The sequence below is a fragment of the Anabrus simplex genome, chromosome 2 (genome assembly GCF_040414725.1).
Source record: "Anabrus simplex isolate iqAnaSimp1 chromosome 2, ASM4041472v1, whole genome shotgun sequence".
NCBI lineage: Eukaryota > Metazoa > Arthropoda > Insecta > Orthoptera > Tettigoniidae > Anabrus > Anabrus simplex.
Window position 1 is genome coordinate 770,379,189 of NC_090266.1, and position 23,643 is coordinate 770,402,831.

Here is a 23,643-nt window from a genome sequence, read left to right on the forward strand (position 1 = left end):
ATTGTGCCAAACTGAGTGTCAGTTCAAATTATGTAATGGTTGATAGATTGTGAGTTATAGTGAAATGAGTTTTGCATGTTGAAGAATAAAATGTGTTTGCGGTTGTACGGTGGTCAGTCTGCGGACAGCAGTGATGAAGGAGAGGTACACCAGCAGCATCAGCAGCCAGTGACGTTTGCAGCAGCAGGTCCTGGTCAAGAGATGCTCCTACATTTTAACTTCAACAAGGAGCGAGAAGGTATCCTGCGCGTGGAGGATCAAGCTGTCTTACAGAGGTAAGGTTGGACGTCAAGTAGTTCACATCAGAATACTCTACTCTGAATTTTTTTTTTTTCAATAATGTAATTGGTCTGTAAAACTGTATAACACAGATAAATAATACCGTGTTGGCTTGATTATATGACAAGGTTTCTTGCGTTAAAATGTCCTTAACTGCTGTCGTCATAATGTTTAAAACCTTTGTATCGTTCCCAGCTGTACTGGCTTGTGTATGTCCTTTGCATCTACGCTCAAGGCCACGAAAAAACCAAAATTTCTCAAGTTTTGAAATTTTTTTTTTTCCAATTTGGGACTTGTGGTTATTGACGGGCAGAGTTGAGTACAGTGCATTTGAGTAAGTTTGAGAATTGATACTAGCATTCAAAACCGTGTTTGTGAGTACAACATACCCTTTAAAACTTGAGTAGGTTTAATTGAAAATTATGTAGTACAGGACTTACAGAGACTTGCTATGTATACTGGTAACCAAATAACAAGAGAAGATAAGAAATAGAAGTGATTGCTTCCAAGTCAGTAGATCTACAGCAGAGAGGACTAATATACCGTATTTACTTGTGTATTAGACCCCCCCCCCGGCTTTTCGAGACGAAGAAAATGAAAAAATAAATCTCTCCTATAAGACCCCCCCCCCGCAACGTAATTCGTCGGAGAACGATGACGATTCCGCTTCGAAGCAGGTACAAGTCTTATTGCAGCTCTGATAGCATCGCACAAATTTGTGAATAGTTTCGTCCGTACGACCTATGCAATGAAAAACGCCTCGAATCCATGCGGTACATCTGTGTTTCGTAGTTAAGAAATGTCCGCCTCGGTAGCGTACGTCTACTGCAGCTCTGATGACGTCGCACAAATAGATGAATGGGCCTAGCTTCGTGTCCAACCCGCACATTGCAAGCATGCATCAGTCATGCTATATGTCTTTGTTTTGTAGTTAATAATGTCCACCAGCGTAATGGCTAGCACAATTAGTTGCTGTTTTCGGGGGTCTGACTTCGATTCCCGGTACCGTACTGCCAGAGATTTACGAATGGCAGGAAGGCTGATATGCGGTAAAAGCGGTACCTGTAACTCCCCTCCACTAGGCGTGTCTAAAAAGAGCTGTATCACCTCAGGATGAGGAAACGAGTTTACTCTAGTTGAGAAATATTCGCGGTTGTTGCTATTTATACAGCAGGCGAGATCATTAACAAAGTGGTTCTTTAATATCTCATAACTCGGGCAATTATAGGTATATATTTGGAGAGAAGTAAGTTTAAAACGTGATAAAAGCTATCCCATTCAGACGATCGTTTTACTCGCCAACGTACCTAACAAATAATAATAATTTTATGTTCCGCGTACTTTAAACGATTTTCGGAGACGCCAAACAAAACGTACTAGGGTATGCATTAATAAAAAAAGAGACAACGAACGTACAAAATTAAACATTGTGATAATAAAACTCATTGCCGCACACCTGTAGATATCCATAAATGCGGTATATTTTCCTGTTATTTATTTTTCTTTTTTTGGCACTCAGGGCGATAATAAACCTAACCTAAACAACGTGGTCTGTCTTATCTCATGGACAGCTGTTTACGCAAATCCTGTTGTGATAAATGTAGAGAACAAGCATGAAATATACTCAAAAATAAGGCTCTATGTTTCAACAGCTGCAGTTATCAAAAGAATGTTTTCAGTTACTATGTATTACATTCGGAAGTACAACTCGTAACATACGCTAGTAATCAGCTGATGGTTTGGCATGCCTTCTACAGTACGGCTTTATTCGGAAGGAGTGGCTTCTGCTACATATACACCAACTGGGAATATCAGAGACCATGAATCTTCGTACCGTAACAAGTTTTTACCTCCGTATGCCCTTCCTGACGTCAACCTCACCAGAAGAATTAATGAGATGTAACGAATGACGTGATATGAGTAACTAAAACGGACTTTTATATGTACCATAGGCCTAAAATTCGTGTTCACCATTTTTTGTCTTTTTAAGTTTAGAAACACTGCCTTCCGACGAAAATAGCCAGTATAACTTAAATACATTCTAAGTTTGTTAAATAATAGTATAGAATGTTTACACGTACAATTTATAGCTCTTTATAACCTAGAAGTCATGTGTTCGCTGCACAAAAGTTTGGACCCCCTTTATTATTTTTGGCTTTGAAAGTGGGGGAAAAAAGGGGTCTAATGCGTGAATAAATACGGTACTGAAATATCTAATGGAAAAAAAGGGGTTGCAGAAGTTTTTCATCGAATTATAAAACGTTTAAGGTGAAAATGTCTAATAACTCAATTCTAAAGTAATGTAGGGTCTAAAGGAAAAGTGTCTTAAGTAAAGAAATTGTGTAGTAAAAAAAAAGAAATAGGTTATAATGGAAATACAGTAAAATCTCAATGCATAATTTTTCAAGGGGAGGGGTAAAGTGACGATAAATGCGGGTGACATAAAATAGGGGGAAAGCAAAATAATAACATACGGTCCTGTATTTGGGCATTTGTCGTCATGTAAATATAATAATAATAGCGTGTGGCCTCCGAAGCCAGGTGCAGATCTTTCAAGTTGTCACATGATAGGCGATCTACGCGCTTATGAAAATGCAGCTCTACCCAAGATGAATCCTAATGCATAAGTCGGCACTACAGACATGTCTGTGGTCGGCGCACACAGCCCCCGAACTATCGGAATTAACCAACAAAAATTAAAATCCCTGACCCGATCTTGACCCCTTGAACTGAAGGCCATCACATGCTAACCATTTAGCCATTGAACCGGACATGCTCATAATGGTATGCAAACATTGCAATCATGATATACATGATGAAAATAAAAAGCGCGACTTTTACGGCGTTTGATTTCCCTTCTCCTTACATCTCGTAGTAATATGAAAACCTTCAAGGTTAGTTCTCTTATTGCAAATTAATGATATATGTGGATATTATGGCTATAACCTGCACTTCGGTAAAGATTCCGCAGACCCTTCGCGAACGACAGGTTAGAGATCCCACATGGCACGGCTTGGACGATGTCACAGAGTTTAGAAATTCAACATGGCGTGCCTCGGACGATGTCATAGTTGGCTAATGGATGCTGCCAACTTAGAAATTCTTTTCAAGAAAAGGCTAGTGAAAATAATATTGGTTTGGCTTGGTTAGGTCCGGCTTGTAAGAAGACAACTTGGCAGGGGGCATCTAAGTGTTCAACAGGCGTCTAGCATCCCACACACATCACGAGGTATGACGCAATTAATGACCCTCTGACTAATTAAAACGTACCTGGGATATGCCGTGACTATTTTAAACTGAGCGATTTTCTCATTTTCAACGAAGCTGGCAGCCCTAGCGAGCCAGTAGCAACACAGAAAGTGGTGGCAAATTTGAGTTTTACAGTGCCTCCGCTTTAATTATTGTACATAACAATACTGCCAGGGGCCGGTTAGTGCGTCGAGGAGAAGCGTTGGCACCAGAAGGCTTGTAGTGGTGTTGCGCGTGAATAACCTGCGCACAGCAATCCAGCCTACGAGATCCTTGCTCAAGACTAGCAACTCGTAATCGCTCGTGCGTTCTCGCGTAACAGGTTGCCGCTATTATATACTACAGTATTCAGCAGTCTCTTAAAATTAAAAAAAAACCTTTTGCGTACATTTTTCTTACGTACGATCGATCCATGCGGGAAAATTGTGGCAGAGGACAAATTTTTTTTTGACGATCGATGCAATAAAACGATAGTTTGAGGAACGATAGATGTGGGGTAATTTAACATTGGTTTAAATAGAACTTTTTTGGGACTGAATAAATTGAACGATGGACACGGGAAAACGACAGTTCGGGGAGCGATGCATTGAGTTTCTACTGTAGTTTTCTAGGGAATAACACTGGCAAAAATTGCATTAATTTGCTAGGGAACAATACTAATTTCAGGTTTTGTGCAAATTTTTGTGGTCAAGTTAACATTATGACGACCTGCTATGTACTGTAACATCAAATCAGGGCAAATCAGTGTTGATGCACAACAGTATTCAAAAATTTGCACTGAAGGAGAAGGATGAAGAGAGTGCATTTCTGATTGGGGGGGACATGTTTAGAAATTAGAAAAAGCCTGTAAAATTGATGTGAAACGATACCTGAAGTAGCACAGATGAGAGATCCTTATTTTAATGCTTGCAAGGGACCCACCAGCCTGCTCCAAGAAGTATTCTTACATAGAAGTATTGAAAGAGAGACTATGTAAATGTACGAAATGCAATAATTTTGTGTTACTTATTGACCAGCTGTGAAAATGAGCAGTTTGCTATTGTCTCCAATAGAGCTCTCATCTTGTCTCTTGCCATTGTGCTGCTACATTCCACAAAAATAAGGAAAATGCTAAGTTTATGTTTTGTCCATTTTTGTCCACCATTGAACACAGAATACTCTGCTGTTCTACAGGAAACTACAAGCCTGTGGGTAGGGGGTGAGGAAGACTTCCCCAACCAAGCCTTCCCACCCTCCTACCAATGCCCACAATAATGAGTAGGGAAAGTCTCAGTGCTTCCCTAAGAAAGTTAGTTGGTGGAGTAATCTTCTCCATCCCGATCAGGGGTCACTGTATCTCCGAAGAAATCCGAAATTCCATCTGCTGGCTGTCCTCCAAAGGATAAGCAAGTTATGCGCAAGAGCTAGAGGTCTCAGTGCCCACTTGTTCGATCCCTTTCTGTTAAACCTAGTTCTCCAGGGAGGAAGGCTCAGCATTCCCAATCAGATGGCTCGTCATCCATGGAGTGTTCAGTTGCCCAGGCACCCATTACTAAGGAGACGGTGGAAGCTGAGCCACTCATTATCATGAATGGTGACAACAATGACAGGAGAAAGTGACAAATAGCTGGACGAAAGGACAGTCAGTTGTCCTAATTTCATCTCTACTCATCCACACAATGTCAGTAAACTGCAATTGTTATCAGTGTCGCCTATCTGAGTTGGCCAGCATAGTCTGTGCACAGGAATCTCGTCTGAGACCTGAATGTGACATTACTGTGCGAGGATATCATCTTTATTATAAGGACCAAATATCTGTGGATAGCAGTGCAACTGGGGGCGTCTATACCCCGGTCTGTTCCAACATTTTCAGTGAAGAAATGCCGCTGTGTACTCGGCTGGATGTAATTGCAGTTGCCAGTAATGGCTTAGATAGCTTAGATGTTCTCCTCTTGCTGGGAGATGTGAATGCCCGTTATAGCCTCTGAGGCTCTCGGTCTTTCTGTGCAAGGGGGAGGCTTCTTGAGTGATTGATCAACCAGTTTAATCTGTGTGTGCTGAGCACAGGTGAACGTACACACTTTAACAGCGCACATGGCACATTCTCCCACCTGAATGTCACCTTGTGCGGCTGTGAGCTAGTTCCCCTGTTATGGTGGCAAGTACACAACAACCTGTGTGATAGTGACCACTTGCCTATATTTCTCTTGCTCTTGAATCAAAGATAGTCCAAAGTGTTGAAATGCTAGTTACTTCAGCGGGCAATTTGATCAGAGCTTTCAAAACACACGGTGATGAAAACCTCAGTTGTACACTTTTATCTACATTGGCTTGGGCATCCCGAACCAGAGCTCAGTTTGTGAAACAGTTTCTTACCCATATTAGACCCCTGCAGGTTTCTGGGTCTCATTTTCTATAAGCGACGGATGTGGCAGCCTCACACCTGTCAGTTGAAGGTTGCCTGCATGAAGAGACTTAACATTCTTAAATTTCTCAGCAGCACTTTGTGGGGGCTGACCCTGCTGTGTTGCTACATTTTTACATGGCTGTGGTTTGTTCCTGTATGAACTATGGTAGTACGGCTTATGGTTCAGCATCAAGATGTACACTGAACCTTTTAGACAGTATACACCATAGTGGAATTAGGGTGGCAACCGGAGGTTTCCGTACTACCTGATTCCCAGCTTACTCAATGAATTAGGAGCTCCATCCTTGCGAAGAAGGCGCCAGCAGATACTCCTCACATATGCTGCAGAAATTCGTGTAATGCCGCAGCATCTCAGGAGTGGTACTTTTATGAGCTCAGGTACATTGAACCCTCTTGGCGTACTGGCAATCAGAGGAGTTAGCTATCTGGACTCCCATCAAACTGAAAGCAATTATGCTGTGTGGTGGTCCTCTTTCCACCATTCATGGAGAGAGGCCACAGATTTGTGTAGGTTGAGGATAGGTCGTGGAGGATCTACACACTTGTACCTCCTAAAGAGGGAAGAATCCCTTCATTGTGATTTTGTGGTGCTGATTTCACCATGGCCCACGTCTTAACAGAGTGTGTGGATGTCTCTGACCCAAGACAGAACTTCGGCCTGCAGAAGACACTTGAACTCATACTAGGTGGTAACGAGAATACTGCTGATCTCGTCATTCACTTTGTGTGAGAGTGGCTTAATCAGTAGCATATAAGTTTCAAGTGTTCTATTACTCAGGGAACTTACATTCCTTTTGATGTGTTTGTGTCCTTTTCAGCTTAATAAAATCATTTGTTTTATTTTTTAAATTCATTTTCAAATTCCTTCATTGAATGAATAGTTTTTATTTTATTTTATTTTTGTTTTCATTTAATTTGTACAGGGAGGATGATTACCTAGTTGTACTTCCTCTTTAAAACAACAATCACCACTAGCATGGGAACTGGGAGAGGAAGAGAATGATAAGTAAGATGATGGTTTGTAATTTAAAAATGAAAATATCTTTTTTCTTAACTTGTAGCACTTTATGGCTTACTAAGGTATCTTGGTTACAAGAGAGCTTGAATAAGTTACCATTACATTAATTATTTCTTCTAGATACATACCGTATTTACACGTGTATTAGACCCCCCCCCCCCCTGGCTTTTTGAGACTAAGGAAATGGAAAAAAGTAAATCTTGCTTACAAGACTCCCCCAACGTAATTAGTCAGAGAACAACAAAGATTCTGCTTCAAAGCGGGTACAAGTCTTATTGCAGCTCTGCTGTCATTGCATAAATTTGTGAATAGTTTCGTCTGTACGACCCACACAAGGAAAACGTGTCATAGTCATGTGGTACATCTGTGTTTCGTAGTTAAGAAATGTCCATCTCCATAGCGTAGGCCTACTGCAGCTCTGATGACGTCGCACAAATAGGTGAATAGTTTCGTGTCCGACCAGCGCATTGCAGGCATGCGTCAGTCAGGCTGTATGTCTGTATTTTGTAGTTAAGAATGTCTGCCAACGTAATGGTTAGCACAATCAGGTGCTGGTCTCGGGATTCTGGGTTCGATTTCTGGTTCTGCATTGGCAAAGATTTATGAATGGCAGGAAGGTTGATATGGCGTTAAAATGGTACATGTAACTCTCCTCCACCGGGGAAGTGTCTAAAAGAAGCTGCACCACCTCGGGATGAGGAAACTAGTTTACTTTTGGAAATATTCACGGTGGTTGCTATTAATATAGCAGGCGAGGTCATTAACAAAGTGTTTCTTTAATATCTCGTAACTTGGGCCAATCTAGGTATTTTTTAGAGAGACGATGGTTTAAAACGTGATAAAAACTAACCAATCATAACGATTATTTTACTCGCCAACGTACCTAACAAATAATAATGACGCGCACAAACAAGATTGTTTCAGAAAATGTATACTGTATTGAATAGGTGGTTAAATAATAAATTAATTAGCATCCTACAAGTATAGTTATCTTCAATACGGAACCATAATCATATTTATCACTTGCAACACCTGTAGATATCCATAAATGCGGCAAACTTTCTTGTTATTTATTTATTTTTATTCATTCAGTCGTGGAACTTTTGTCACTATCCGGGCGATACCATACCTAACCTAAACAATGCCGTCTCTCTTATCTCATTTACAGCTGTTGGGTTAATCCTGATGTGTGAAATATAGAGAACAAGCATGAAATACACTTAAAAATAAGGGTCTGGCTTTCAACAGCCGCAGTTATCAAAAGAATGCTTTCACTATGTATTACATTCGGAAGTACAACTTGTAACTAACCCAATTTTTAAGCTGGTGGTTTTGCACGCTTCCTAGACGGCTTTATTTGAAAGGAGAGGCTTCCGCTACACATACACCAACTAGGTATATCAGAGACCATTTCCAGAAACCATTTGGGAATAGATTCACACTGTTTGGACTCTATAGTCGGGAACGAAACTATTTCTAAAAGGTTCAAAAAGACATGACCTCGAATGCTTTCAATTGCAGTGCCTGGTTGATGAGATGGAAGTGAAGACGACGTAACTTGGATTGACGACACGTTGGTAGCAGGGATGTTGGCGGCGCAAGGCGATAATTCAAATGAAAGCGGTGATCAGGTTTACTGTATGGTAGGCCTACTGCGCAAATCATAGAGACAAATGAGTGGCTATTAAGTTATTTTGTACCAACATTTCATAATATGATATGGCGATATCCTTATCCCTTTTCTCTACGGGATAGAGTATGAAGTGAGACTAATATTCTTAGAGATTTTAACCTCATCAGAGGAATTAATGAAACGTACAGAATGACGTGATATTAGAGTAATTAAAACTGACTATATTTACTTCTGTATGTAGGCCTAGGTCTAAAAGTCGTGCTCTCTATTTATTGTCTTTTTACATTTGGAAATACTGCCTTCCATTGAAAATAGCCATTATAACTCAAATAATTTCATAAGTTTGTTAGAATTGTGTAGAATGTTTACATGTACCTAAATTTAAGGTTATTACAATTGGATCTCCTTTATGTTTTTGGCTGCAAAAGTGGGAAAAAAGGGGGTCTAATATGTGAGTAAATACGGCACATCATCGTGTTAAACCGTTATGCCTTTCAGCGTTCAGTTTGCAAGCCTGTGTGAATTTACAAAACATCACCACATTCCTCTTTTTACAACTAGTGCTATGGCCTCATTTAGTTTTATACCTTTTACTGTATCTTTAAATTGTTACAAACTGAGTTTAACCATCATCGTCTTGCTCTCCTACTTCTCGTACTGTCCATAACAGTCCATTATTCCCCTAGGTAACCTATCCTGCTCCATTCGCCTCACATGACTCCACACACAGAAGCATTCATCCATCATATTCATTCCTAACTTAACCTTTATCTCCTCATTCCGAGTACTCATCTGCCATTGTTCCCACCTGTTTGTTCCAGCAATCATTACATCAAGGGTTATACATTTCATTTTTGATTGATCCGTATTGAACTGAGATTACATATAATTCATTCTTATAAACTTTTTCCACCTATTCAATTCATTCTTTTTGCAATGCGTGTACAGTAGAAGTCCGTTATAGCGAGAATTCACAACAACGAAAAATTTACTCGCTATAACGGATTCTCGTTATATCCGATTTTTTTATAAAAGTCGGAAAACCCTTCATGCACTTTAAAATCGGTATGAAACGGCAATCAGTTTGTTCAAAACTTGCGTTTCTGTAGATGATATTCACACTACGGCTTACTTGTTTGTTATTTTTCGTAATCCGATACTACGTGAAAGTGTATGTTTAATTTCATTCTGAAAAAAATATAGTACCGTATATCTCCGAATTCAAGATGAACCCCACTTTTTCCTTCAAAAAATTTCAATCAGGCTCAAAAAGAAGTTTGTAAAATCATATGAATGCCTTGTCTTACAGTGGGCCTATGCATTTTTAGACTATTCTTAGACGCTGAACGTTGACTTTCGTCACGCCGTATTTCTTTATTTTTGGCGGCTGCACAATTATTAATTTCCGAGGGTTTAAGGACATTTAACTCAACATTGGCATCATAATACCGAAGAGAACTTGTTGAAAATTTTCCTGGCAATACCTATTCCATGCGTCTCTACAATACAACGATCCATCAGGAAATTATTCTTGCTGTCTATAAAACTGTTACTTTTACGCTGCGTCAGATATAACCGGCTGCCGCTACACGCGCGTCTCGCTTGTCGGGTTCGGCCAAATTCAGCGGCTAGCGATGTATTGGCCTAATCGCGAACGTTGAAAGTCAACGAACGAGTTTATTGCGCCACGGTAAGGCAATTCCGGCCTTGCGTTTTTCGTGCACATGCCTCATCATTTCATTTTCGACTTCTTTAAAGCGTCCTTGTTGCGGACCACTGAATGCATTTTTTGTACAGTACGCATTTTTTTAGCTCTTTGTCTTCACGCTAACGCCAAATATTGGCTTTAGTTAGGCCTATGCCGTATTTACTTGCGGCTGCACAATTATTCTACATTTCCATGTGTTTAATAAACATTAACTTATGATTGGCATCATAATATCGACCAGAACCCGTTGAAAATTTGCCAGCAATACCTTTTCCACGTATCTTTACAATACGACTATCCATCACGAAAATATTCCTGCTGTCTATAAACCTAAATTTTACTAAGCGTCAAGTACAATAGACGCGTTATGACTCTGCCACTGAGTAGCCATGGCTTTTCTAAGAATTCGAAGGGTCGCATGCTTTGATGCCATTCTGCAGATTTGAGAAACACACAGGCTCTGTACAACCGGTTGTCGCGGCTAGCGATGTGTAGTAAAGAGGCGGTCGTTTATTGTCAACGAGTTCAGTGCGCGTGTGAAAAGAAGCAGCATGCTTACCGCGGTAGTTGCCAGTGGTATCCATTAACTTACTGGTGTTAGGCCGCTAATGCAACAACCCTTGAGTTTTCGCATGAGATTCTGAGAAAAAAGTATTGGATTCGGAGAAATACGGTATTTCTCCAGAGATATGTGGCAAACACCTCAGGTTTCTTCTACAAACAGTGTCACCTAACCTAACCGTGTATGTAGCCTATCATGAAAACATATTTGAAACCCATGTAGAGAAATAACCTCCTCGCAAAATTTGACATGTAAATAACCGTAACTAGATGCGAGAAGATATGAAATATCCTCTGAAATCAGTGATGTACTTTGCCATATCTTGAGGTGTATCACATTCTTACTTAATTTCCGTATATAACATTAAAATTAAGATATCGTTTACTTCAGTCTTTATTTTTAACGAGTTAACAACTGCTGTCGGCCACGTTATTTACGCATTTATTACAAAAACGTGTTTTCCTCTTTCATTTCGAATTTTCTTTAGAGAACAGCAGTCAATGGGTATTACTAATAAACTCCAACATCGCCTTTGAATGTCAACGAGAGAGCTCGCAAATGCACAAAGTGAGAAAACTATACCGTACCGAAGATGATCGATAGCATTTTGTTGCAAACGTTCCGGTTTTCATATTCAAACAGCGTCACGTATCCTAACTTAACCGTACTATACGTATGATGAATACACACTTCAAGCGCCAGTAGGGAATTAAGCACTCTGCCATATCTCAAGGTGTACCATTCTTACTTAACTGCAGATTTAGCCTCAAAATTAAGCGGTGGTTTAGTCAGCCTTCATTTTAACGAGTTAACAACCGTTATCGGACACGTTCTTTACGTATTTATTACGAAAATATGTTCCCTTTCATTTCGAATTTTCTTTACGGAACAACTGTCGACGGATATTACTAATCGACTCCGACATCGCCTTCGAATGCCGCCGAGAGAAATTGCTAGTGCACATAGCGAGGAAACGATGCCGAAGGTAATCAATCGCATGTAATATCATCGCTGGGGTGCATAAATATCGGCAACGGAAAAATCGCGCGCGCTTTAATCGCTCGTAATAACGGATGCACCAGTGATAGGGTTCTTGCTGTAACCGAAGGACGATACACAGTTTAATATAGGAATTTTGAAGGGACAGAAAAATGTCGTCGCTATAACAGAGTTCTCGTTATATGCCGTACTTGCTATAACGGACTTCTACTGTATTTACATTACGTTAAGTCGCTTGGGTCTAGTTTAGACCCTACTCGGGGTCATCATCAGCCATAATCAAATAAATACAAATTTTAGTCAAAATATCCTAAAACAATACGTATTCTATTAACCCTTTCAGCCCCAAATTATTAAGCCGTGGACAAAAAAAATCACCAGTGGGTTTTGTTACTACGTAGGGTGTCTATGAAAGAAAATTAGTGTCACTTTTTTTTAACCATTTATTTCAGAAAATATTGGCTGATGCCAATTGGCATTATTGGTACAAAACAAGTACTTGACATATATCAATCATGTCTGTAAGTAGTAAACATTTTGTTCTTTTATGGTCTGAGAGGGAGATAAGCATTGTTTTTGCTTTCTAAAATGCAACTTACATTGCATAAACTTCAGGAATATTAAGAAAACATCAATACAAAACACAACAATACAAAATACTATACAATAATATTTCATTCAAATCATTTATCCCAACTAAAGTAGTCTAAACAGCTACATTTTGTTACATACCAACACTAAAATCATAACATTTTACATTATGGAGTTCAAAACAATTGTTGTTCTTGTTGAAGCATAAAGCTACAATCACATTTTTTGCACTTCACCTGCAAGTAGCACTTTATGCAAAGCTTGCACCTTTGTTTGTTATCCAGATGCTGAGGCCAGTGAGCTAGTTCATCAAACCGAGCATCAGCAACTGGATGAGGAGGTGGCTGTTTTCTTTTTGCAGGAGTGTGTTTTTTCATCTGAGGGCTGGCCTCTCTCCCTGATCGTTGATACCTTGCCTTCATCCATCAAGCCCAATGCAACTTGAGATCTGAATTTTGTTAGGGGCATGTACTTGAAGTCCATTCGCTGATGTAAACTTTGCCTATACAGTAGCCAGACATTTACAGTGCAGACATCTATGAGATGGAATACAATTCTCAAATAATAACGTGTTCCTTGGTTGTCTGTTCTGTAGAGTGCCACCAACATGTCCAAAAGATCTAATCCTCCCATGCCTTGATTGTAAACCTTTATCATGGCAGGTCTCCCAACCCCTGTATGGTTTTTAGTTCCAACAGACCAACGTCAAACTTTATTAACAGTTTGTACACCAACAAAAGAGGAGATTGCATGGACACACTTGTTGTCAAGCCATCGGACCAGCGTAATGTTATTTCTAACGTCTGTCCCGTAATCAAAGCTTCCTCTCCCTTCTCTCAACTGTCTTTCATCTTTCATTTGACACCCAGATACTCGATTTATTCAGACAGTAGCTAGCAGCCATCCGAATATCCTTTTCTCTTAGAGCAACTGCAAGAGCATGAGAACCAAACCAGTTGTCGACATACATTTTATAATTCTTATTCTCATGTATTACTTAAGCTAAACGCAACACTATATCCCCACTGATTCCCAACTTAGTCTTCTCTTTTACTATTTCCTTACCAACATAGATATCAGTCATACATCATACCACTTGACCCTGCAAGACCAAAAACTTTAATTTCCCATTTGTGAGGTTTGTTCTGTATGTACTGCTTCATTCCACTCCTGCCCTTGAATGGTATTAAAAACTCATCCACGCTAAGATGTTCTTCCAGCTCCGTCTTCCTCATTGCACTTTTCAAGTCATCTACAAAAGGCCAGATTTTGAAGAGTATATAGTGTTCAAGATGTTCATGTGGTAATGCGTTCGAGTTGATGTGGAAATATGTTCTTAGATTGTACAGCAGAGTTCTTGTCATTACATTTGCTGTACATGGATACCATGTCGCTTCAGCCCAGTACATTTTGTATGAGGGCATTCGAACAATTCCAGATAAGACATGAATCCCTATAAATCATTTCATTTCTTCCTTTGATGTGTCCACAGAAGACTTCACAGACTTCTGACAGGAGTAAAGATTTGTTTGATTTGTGAAATTATCGATCATAGCATCAGTACAAAACCTCTTGAAGAACTGTAGAGGTGTATCATGAGAATCTACCGTATTTACTTGCGTATTAGACCCCTTTTTTCCCCACTTTTACAGCCAAAAAAAGTAAAGGGGGTCCAATATGCGATAACCTCAAATTTTTGTGCAGCGAACACGACTTCTAGGCTATAAAGAGCTATAAATTGTACGTATAAACATTTTATACTATTATTTAACAAACTTTGAATGTATTTTATACTGGCTATTTTCGTCGGAAAGCAGTATTTCTAAACGTAAAAAGGCAATAAATTGTGAACACGACTTTTAGGCCTACGGTACATATAAAAGTCCGTTTTAGTTACTCATATCACGTCATTCGTTACATCTCATTAATTCCTCTGGTGAGGTTGACATGAGGAAGGGCATATGGCCGTAAAAACTCGCTACGAAGATTCGTCTCACTTCATACTCAACCCCGTAGAAAAAAGGGATAAGGGTATCGTGTTATCATATAATTAAATATTGATACAAAAGAACTTAACGGCCAGTCATTTGTCTCTTGTCAGCTCAGCAGTAGGCCTACCACACAGTAAACCTGATCACTGCTTTCATTTGAATTATCGCCGTGCGCCGCCAACTTACCTGCCCTGCTACTGGCGTGTCGGCAATTCAAGTGACGTCATCTTCACTGCCATCTCGTCAGTCGTGTCAGCTATGCTTCATTGCTTTATTCTCTTTGAGCCTCGAGAGCATACGAGGTCCCGTCATTTTGAACCTTTAAAAAATAATTCCCAGTTGGTGTACTCCTTCCGAATAAAGCCGTGCAGTAGAAGGCATGCAAGCATGCCAAACCATCAGCTGATAACTAGCGTATGTTACGAGTTGTACTTCTGAATGTAATACATAGTAACTGGAAACATTCTTTTGATAACTACGGCTGTTGAAACACAGATCCTATTTTTAAGCAGCCTGCATTTCATGCTTGTTCTCCACATTTATCACATCAGGATTTACGTAAACAGGTGTCCATGAGATAAGACAGACCACATTGTTTAGGTTAGGTATATTATCGCCCTGACAGTGCAAAAAGTTTCTCGACGGAAAGACTAAATATAAATAACAGGAAAATATACCGCATTTATGGATATCTACAGCTGTGGTGGTAATGCGTTTTATTATCATAATGTCTAATTCCGTACGTTCGTTGTCTCTCTTTTTATTAACGCATACGCTAGTATGTTTTGTTTGGCGTCTCCTAAAATCGTTTAAAGAACGTGGGGACATAAAATAATAATTATTATAATTATTTGTTAGGTACGTTGGCGAGTAAAACAATCGTTTTAATTGGATAGCTTTTATCACGTTTTAAACTTACTTCTCTCCAAATATATACCTATATTGGCCCGAGTTACGAGATATTAAACGACCACTTTTTAATAATCTTGCCTGCTGTATAAATAGCAACAACCGCAAATATTTCTCAACTAAAGTAAACTAGTTTCCTCATCCCGAGGTGGTACAGCTCTTTTTAGACACACCCCCCCCAGTGGAGGGGAGTTATATGTTCCGCTTTTACCGCATATCAACCTTCCTGCCATTCGTAAATCTCTCCCAGTATGGTACCGGGAATCGGAAGTCAGACTCCTGAAAACAGCAACTAATTGTGCTAACCATTACGCTGGCAGACATTATTAACTACAAAACACAGACATATAGCACGACTGATGCATGCTTGCAATGCGCGGGTCGGACACGAAGCTAGGCCTATTCACCTATGTGTGCGACGTCATCAGAGCTGCAGTAGACCTGTGCTACGGAGGCGGATATTTCTTAACTATGAAACACAGATGTACCGCATGGATTCGACGCGTTTTTATTGCGTAGGTCGTACGGACGAAACTATTCACAAATTTGTGCGATGTCATCAGAGGTGCACTAAGACTTGTATCCGCTTCGAAGCGGAATCGTTTTTCTTCTCTGACAAATTACGTTCGGGGGTCTTATATGCGAGATTTATTTTTTTCATTTTCTTCGTCTCAAAAAGCCAAGGGGGGGGGGTGTCTAATACACAAGTAAATACGGTAAATCCTGTGAAAAGTTTTCTTCAATGTAGTGTCGGCCATTTCGCTATCAGTATGTCTCCGTTTGATAGTGTTGTTCCTTTGAATTTCTGCTCTAATCTTGTGAGACACTAGTTGTTCTCTCGCTCCTCCTGTTTCTTGTTCGTCTTCATTCCTCTCCTCCTCATCAGTATCTCCTTCTTCTTCCAATATGCTTTCTCTTTCATGCTCTTCAAAATCAATAGGACACTGGACTGTTGAAGCTTTCTCCATGAACAAACTGCCTTCTCGCAGAGGAGCATCATTTTCAATATCATATTCAATGTCTGACTCATAAGTCAGTTCTGCTTCAGATATATCTCCTGATACTAATAGGACAATCTGATCTTCAGATAATTTCAAACTTCCAGCTGCCATCTAGAAGCAAAAAGAGGGACAGTTGTAGCCTATAACAGCAGTTCTGAATATTTCCAGCAAAGGATATAACATAAGTATATGGTACATCTACGGAGATGCAGGAAAATATATAACATAAAGAGTTAAAGTATTATGGCCCAAATTACATACCTGGATCCCAATGATGCCAAATGGAATCGTGGCTTTCAACTGGGATGTTCAACAAACTATTTTGCAGAAAACTATCGTAATAATCACTTTAAACAAATCAGCCTAATCTTAACTTTTAAATAAACAACTATTCCATTCCAACAATGCAGAGTATTCAAGCCTATTTCAAATTAATTCTGCAACTGACAATAGGCACTGAGAGTATGCACTGCAACAGTATCTTCTATTACTTCCACTAGGGCGCAGTACTACATGAAGGCATGGAAACTAAAATAAAATGAAAGCACAGAGTAAACACAATATAATTACATCATTCATGGCAAACTACTGAAATGTCTTAGTTACTAAAAACAATATCAAATTACATGATGCCATATGTTATCACTGGGGCTGAAAGGGTTAACGAACAGCATAAAACTAATGATATGAATTATATGAATAGTTATAATATGTGCCATGATGAGTAGTTGAATTGGACCAAGCGCTATGGTTCTGGGTATGTTACAGATGTTAAAATGTTATGTAGCAATAAACGTACACATTAGGATAAAAGAACCTAAAGTCATTACAATAAATTATGCTAAAATGTCGAAGTACAAATAGTATATGAGTGATACTCTCTAGTAAATTCTGTAGGTATTACAGTCTATGTTGTGGCTCAGTTATACACTGCTTCAAGTAGTGGGCATGTGTCATTGGGTAGAATTTAACTCTCAGTACAGAAAGTACAGATATGTCTTCCATTAGAGTCCTAACAATTTTGATATGGCTTGCAACGATTAAGTAATGCAATTGTGCGAACTAATACGAACATGTCAATTGAATATCTCCTAAGATTGTAAATACACACTGCGCGAGGTGGTTTATTTAGACAGAAGTCTCAGTCCATTGCGGAACAATTAAGACCTATTGAAATAAGAGAGAACCATAATTAACGCAAAGCTTGGAAAAAGAAGGGATGAAAAAATAAGTGAAGGATACTCACCTTGCGCAGCAGTATGTGAAGCGTAGCTAGCAGTGAGCAACTGGTGTATAAAAATGTGTGAAGAATGGAATTGTGCGGGTGGGGGCAGGGAAGGGGCGGGAACAAGCGGGTTGGACCGGGTGGATGTGACGTGGGAAGGGAGGGAAGAGGGAGGAAGAGTTACCTTAAGGCGGGGCTGAAGGGTGTGCGGGTAGGGGTAATTGTTTTGGAAAATTACCTTTAATAGTAACTTATAATTGATTTGTGGTTAGCTGGATTTTTATTTCTAAGAATAGTAATAAGCGTATTGAATAAGATGTTGGATTTCTCCAAGATTTCGTTGAGATTATAATTGACATTAAAGTACTGATCTAGGTGTACTGTACATAGTAGTTTTCCATTATGTTAAATAAAGGACCCTTATTTGTTATTTCTAAAATGTCCATATCCTGCTCCATACTGGTGAATTTATGGTTATAGTCAAGCATGTGTTGGGCGATAGCTGAAAATTTATTTTATGGTGTTGGTGTGTTCATGGTATCTTATATTGAAATTTTTCCCTGTCTGCCCCACATATGAAATATTACAGGTGTAGCATTTGATCCTATAGGCTCCCCGCTGTGGGTGGGGGACGCAGACGAAGAATTCACCCACGGTATCCTCTGCCTGTCGTAAGAGGCGACTAAAAGGGGCGACCAAGGGATGATCATATTAAAACCATGAAACTACTTGTGGTTAGTGCCACCATGCGGGGAACACCATGGGTCGCTTTTACTTGCGCGTAGTACCACTATTTTGGGTACCAAATAGGTTTGTGATTAGTAGCAAACGAGGGCTCGATGGCTTCTACAGTACATGTGATAACCCGTGGTTCTGGCATGCCTATGATTAGTACCCACTATATGAGGAACACCACGGGATAGTACGAGTCCCTGTGGTTAGTACCCGTATGTGATGAACACCATAGTTTGTGTTGCCTGTAAACAGGGCCGCAATGTGCGAAACAGCATAGGTCTGTAATACATGTGCGAATTTCCTTACCTGCGAGTAGTACCATAATGTGTGGAATACCGCGAGTCTACGCTAGGCTACTCTTGGTTAGTACTGCAACATTGCAAATACCACGGTTCTACCTTCCTAGCGATAAGTACCATTGTGAGGGGCCACTGACTTGGATTTTGGACCCCTTTTGACTACAGGTATCATCAATTCAGTATTGTGCTATAGAAGCTGTCCTTATGTCAGTAATTCTATTGTTCTACGCCAGCTTCTGTGCATGTGAGGCACTGTGGGTCAGTTTCGCTGGTCGTTTTCAATTCATATCCATCCATTCATTGTTAGTCCTCATGTTTTGAATTGTGGCCAGTGGATAACTTTGGGCTTTTAATTTGTCATTTCATTTCGTCTCATTTCGTACCATTACGGGCCGATGACCTAGATGTTAGGCCCCTTTAAACAGCAAGCATCATCATCATCATGATCCAATAGACTCCCAATTTTAAGAATCTGTTAGTCTTACTTGATATGTGACTTGTTGTGTAAAATGTTCATGTTTTTAATATTGTTTTTGAAAGCTATTTTAGCACCTTGTTTCTTAAGAATATTGGTAACCTTGTAAATTTCATTGTTAAATGTGAAGGTGGAAAATGTAAGGGGTTTAGATATGTCTTTCTTGAGTGTAATAGTGTTCTTGAGAGTTTAAGAAGATTTCTTAATCAAACTCTCAAGAACACTTACTTTTTATTCGCTGACCAAAAAGAGCTAAACTCACAAGTATGAACCCAGGCCTCCCTAGCGCTAAAGCTCTCCCTAAAATACACAAGGCCGGCGTTCCCATTCCCCCAATCATTATTTACAGACCAAGTCCCTTGTACAAAATGTGACAGTTTATCCAAAGTTTTTAAAGTAAAAACTATCAATTTTATCCAAAAAAATGTACCGTATTAAAAATACATCTGAGCTAATAGACAAGTTAAATAAGTTCAACGTTCAACCTGATTACACCATTTATTCATTACTTCGATATCGTGAATGTGTACCCAAGCATACAAGTATCCAAACTAATTCCCATAATTGAGAATAATTTAAGCAAATACAGTCACTTGAGTAAATTAGAAATGCAAGATTTCATAAGTTTCAAATCTAGTCGTTGACAATAACTTTTTTACTTTTGATGGCGTCATATACCAACAGGATGGTTTGGCCATGGGGTCGCTGGCCTCGGGTGTTTTAGCAGAAATTTACCTAGATTTCCTTGAATACAACAAAATCTGTAGATATAAAATAACCTGTCCTGACTGACTGACTGACTGACTGACTGACTGACTGACTGACTGACTGATTCATCATCGCCGAGCCAAAACTACTGGACATACAGAAATGAAATTTTGGGGATACATTTATATTAGGGTGTAGGTGTTCAGTACGGGAGAATTTTTGGAAATTCCTTCGCTAAGGGGGTGAAAAGGGTGTGCGATTCTTTTTAAAATGGGGATATCTATATCTCAAAAACTTCAAAGTTTACAGACGTAAAACTTGATATTTGGAATCTCCTTTAAAAATAAAGAAACGTGTATTTTTTTAAAGATAATCCTATTAGGAGGGCGGGGTAAAAAAGAGGGAAAAAGTGTTGAACACCTTTTATGAGGAGACTTATATTTCTAAAACTGAGGATGTTACAGGCAAGGAAATTAATATTTGTAATCTCCTTTGAAAATAAAGAAACACTTATTTTTGTATTTTTGGATAATCCGAAGAATAGGGGGTGAACAGGAGTGACAAAGGGGTTAATTTAAAAAAAGGATTATATCTGTAAGTTATCTCAGACACGTAACATATTACAGATTTGAAAACTGGTATTTATAATTTCCTGTAAAAGTAAAGAAACATAAATTATTTTTTTTCAGTAAATCTATTTAAGGGGAACTGAAAAAGGGTGAATTTTTAAAATTAGCATCATCATCATCATCATCTTCTTCTTCATGTCGTGCTCATTACTGAGCGTCGTGACCTCATAACTCCATCATTTCCGTGTTGCAACCTTGACAAGATGTCTCCATCCCGAGCGGTTTTCACATTTTGTTAATATGATCTGAAGTGGTAGCCTAGTGATCTTCTTCGCCTGATCTATCCATCTGCTGTCTTTAATTTTGCCTTGTAAAATTACCTTTTCCAAGTTCTCTCCGTCTCGTCTTAAAATGTGGCCAAGGAACTGGAGGTAACGCTCACTCACACGGGAAGATAGGCATTTCTTGATGCAGAGTTCTTCTAGAATGGAAACATTAGTTCTTCTTTCTGTCCAGGATACACGTAGCATTCTCCACCAACACCACATCTCAAAGGCATCAATGCACTTTTTGTCTTTAGCATTCACGGCCCAAGTCTCAGAGCCGTACAAAATGACGGAGAACACTAGTGATTCTATCAAGCGCATCTTTGTGGCTTTTGATATTGCCCGGTTCTGCCAGATCTTAGTAAGTTTTAACCATTGTAGCACGACCTAAGACAATATGTCTTTTTACCTCTTTATCACAGCTTCCCGTGTCATTGATGACAGACCCCATGTATACAAATTCCTTAACTATATCCAGGTCCTTTAGGCATCCCGTAAGTTGGATTTGACCTTGCCGATCAACTACCATTAGTTTGGTCTTTTTGATGTTTATCTCTAGACCATACTGAAGACTAGTGTTCTTCACCGTTGTAACCAGGTCATGATCCTCTTCACTACCGGCGATGAGAGAAGCGTCATCTGCAAAGCGCAGGTTATTGATTTTTCTGTTAGCAATCAAGATTCCACCATTCCAGCCATTGAGAGCTCTTTTGATGACACACACTGCATAGATGTTGTAGAGTTGAGGTGATACTATACAACCTTGCCTTACTCCATTTGTCACATTGAAAATGCCTGAGAGATCACCATCCACCTTAATGGTTGCTGCGTGGTTTGTATACAGTATATCTCAAAAACTTAACATGTTACAGAAGTGAAAAAATGGTATTTTTTATCTCTATTAAAAATCTCCTTCGAAAATAAATAAAGTAATACATTTTTTTTTTGTTTTTAGAAATCCACTCAAGGTGGGGGGAAAATTGAAAAATTAGTTGAATTATTTGTATGGAGATACTATTATCTCAAAAACGAAAGATGTTGCAGACGTACAGGCATGAAAATTGGTATTTGGATCTCCTTTAAAAACAAAGAAAAATGCATTTCGGGGGAAAAATCATCTTGGGGGGGGGGCAGGGGTGAAAAGGGGTTGAATTCTTTTTTTGAGGACACATATCTGAAAAACTGAAGATGTTACAGTCGTCGTCATTGGTATTTAGAAGATACTTTACTAATAAAGAAACAAGTATTTTCCCCCCGGAAAATTCACTTGCGGGGGGGGGGGGAGTGTGAAAGGAAGTAAAGAAATGAATTCCTTTCATGGGGATACTTATATCTCAAAACTGAAGGTAACAGCCATGAATATTGGTATTTGGCATCTCCTTTAAACATAGAGACACGCCTTCTTTTTTTGTGGGAGTGGGGGCATAAACTTAACGGTTCATAATGTACTTGATTCTGATCATAAACCGAACATTTTTAATCCTTTCTGGGTTCGTTTTCAAGAGCCATCTTTTCCTTTGGAGAATTTAAAGTTAGATTACAGTAGATTCTCCTGGCATATAAATAAAAATTTAAACACATTTGAAATAAACGATAGGAATGTTATTCACCGTGCAATTGTTCACCTCTATAATAAGGTCAGTAATGCACGGAAGTGTACCATTCGTATCGCCAGAAATCCCACGCACTTGCCTACCTGCGACATGGTGCTGGTCACATTGCCAGCAATGACAATGGCAGCAGGTGTAATTTACCGCGAATTTGCGGTCTTGCATCTTCTTGCGGGGTCCAGAACATCAATAATAATAATAATAATAATAATAACAATAACCTAAATTCAACTAATATCACCCACCCTAATAATAATAATAATGTTCTGGACCGTCGTCAAAATGTGCGGACCGCACTGGAAACGGGTCCTGGCCAGGTAATGACTACGAATAAAGTCCGGCCACGGGTTCATTACCACCAAGGCACCCAAGATGACACCACGCCGGATCTCTTCAAGGATTTGATTCATATTACAAATGCTTATAGGAAAAGATGACAAAGATTTAGGGACGCAACTGATCAGGCGGAATACCTGGAGCTAGCCCGGGAAGTACGAAATTGATTGCTGGAAAGAAAGATTGAAAAATGGGAGGAACTGTGCTGTCAGACCGCAAATTTTGGTGCATTATATATAAAATGTTAAGCATTCAATTATAAATTTCGGTATAATACTGTAACAAAGCATGGGTATCTTTGTAGTTCACAATAAGTTCAACTACATCCACTTCTGGGCTAGGTATGTTGACGATGTATTCATAATCGTGGACGAAAAATCAGTTACCGCCACCACCACACTCCTTAGACTCAACAATATTGATCCTCAATTTAAATTCACACTAGAAACTGAAATAGACCACAAAATGAACTTTCTAGATTTAACTATCACCAGACGCTCAGATTCTTTAACTTATAAAATATTCAGGAAATCAACTCAAACCGCTTCCACTATTCGCCAAGACTCAATGCACCCTCAGTCCCACAAATGAGCGACATACAACAGCTTAGTTCACCAGACTTTCAAAATACCTATGACCAACAAGGATTTAAAAAATGAATTGAACACAATCTGCGGCATCGCAAAATTTAACAGGTTTAACAGTCATTTTATAGAAAGGATTTTCAATCAACACAAACATCGTCTCATAACTATACTCAAGAAAGAAGTATCTAAACCCCTTACATTTTCCACCTTCACATTTAACAATGAAATGTACAAGGGTACCAATATTTTTAAGAAACAAGGTGCTAAAATAGTTTTCAAAACCAACAATAAAAACATGAACATTTTACACAACACGTCACATATCAATAAGACTAAAGATTCTTAAAATCAGGAGTCTGTAGGATCAAATGCAACACCTGTAATATTTCGTACATGGGGCAGACAGGGAGAAATTTCACTATAAGA

The 23,643-nt window shown here is 39.2% G+C and overlaps 1 protein-coding gene across 2 annotated transcripts in view; it reads left to right on the top strand.

Moving 5' to 3' along the window:
* The window catches only part of LOC136864443 (uncharacterized), a 106,856-nt gene that overhangs the window by 52,492 nt on the left and 30,721 nt on the right, over nucleotides 1–23,643 (top strand). The window contains exon 5 of one of the 2 annotated variants that reach the window (XM_067141444.2): nucleotides 85–275. In XM_067141444.2, coding sequence (XP_066997545.2) covers nucleotides 85–275 — 191 coding nt within the window. The remainder of the gene's footprint in view (nucleotides 1–84; nucleotides 276–23,643) is intronic. The other variant, XM_067141446.2, reaches the window with a different exon arrangement.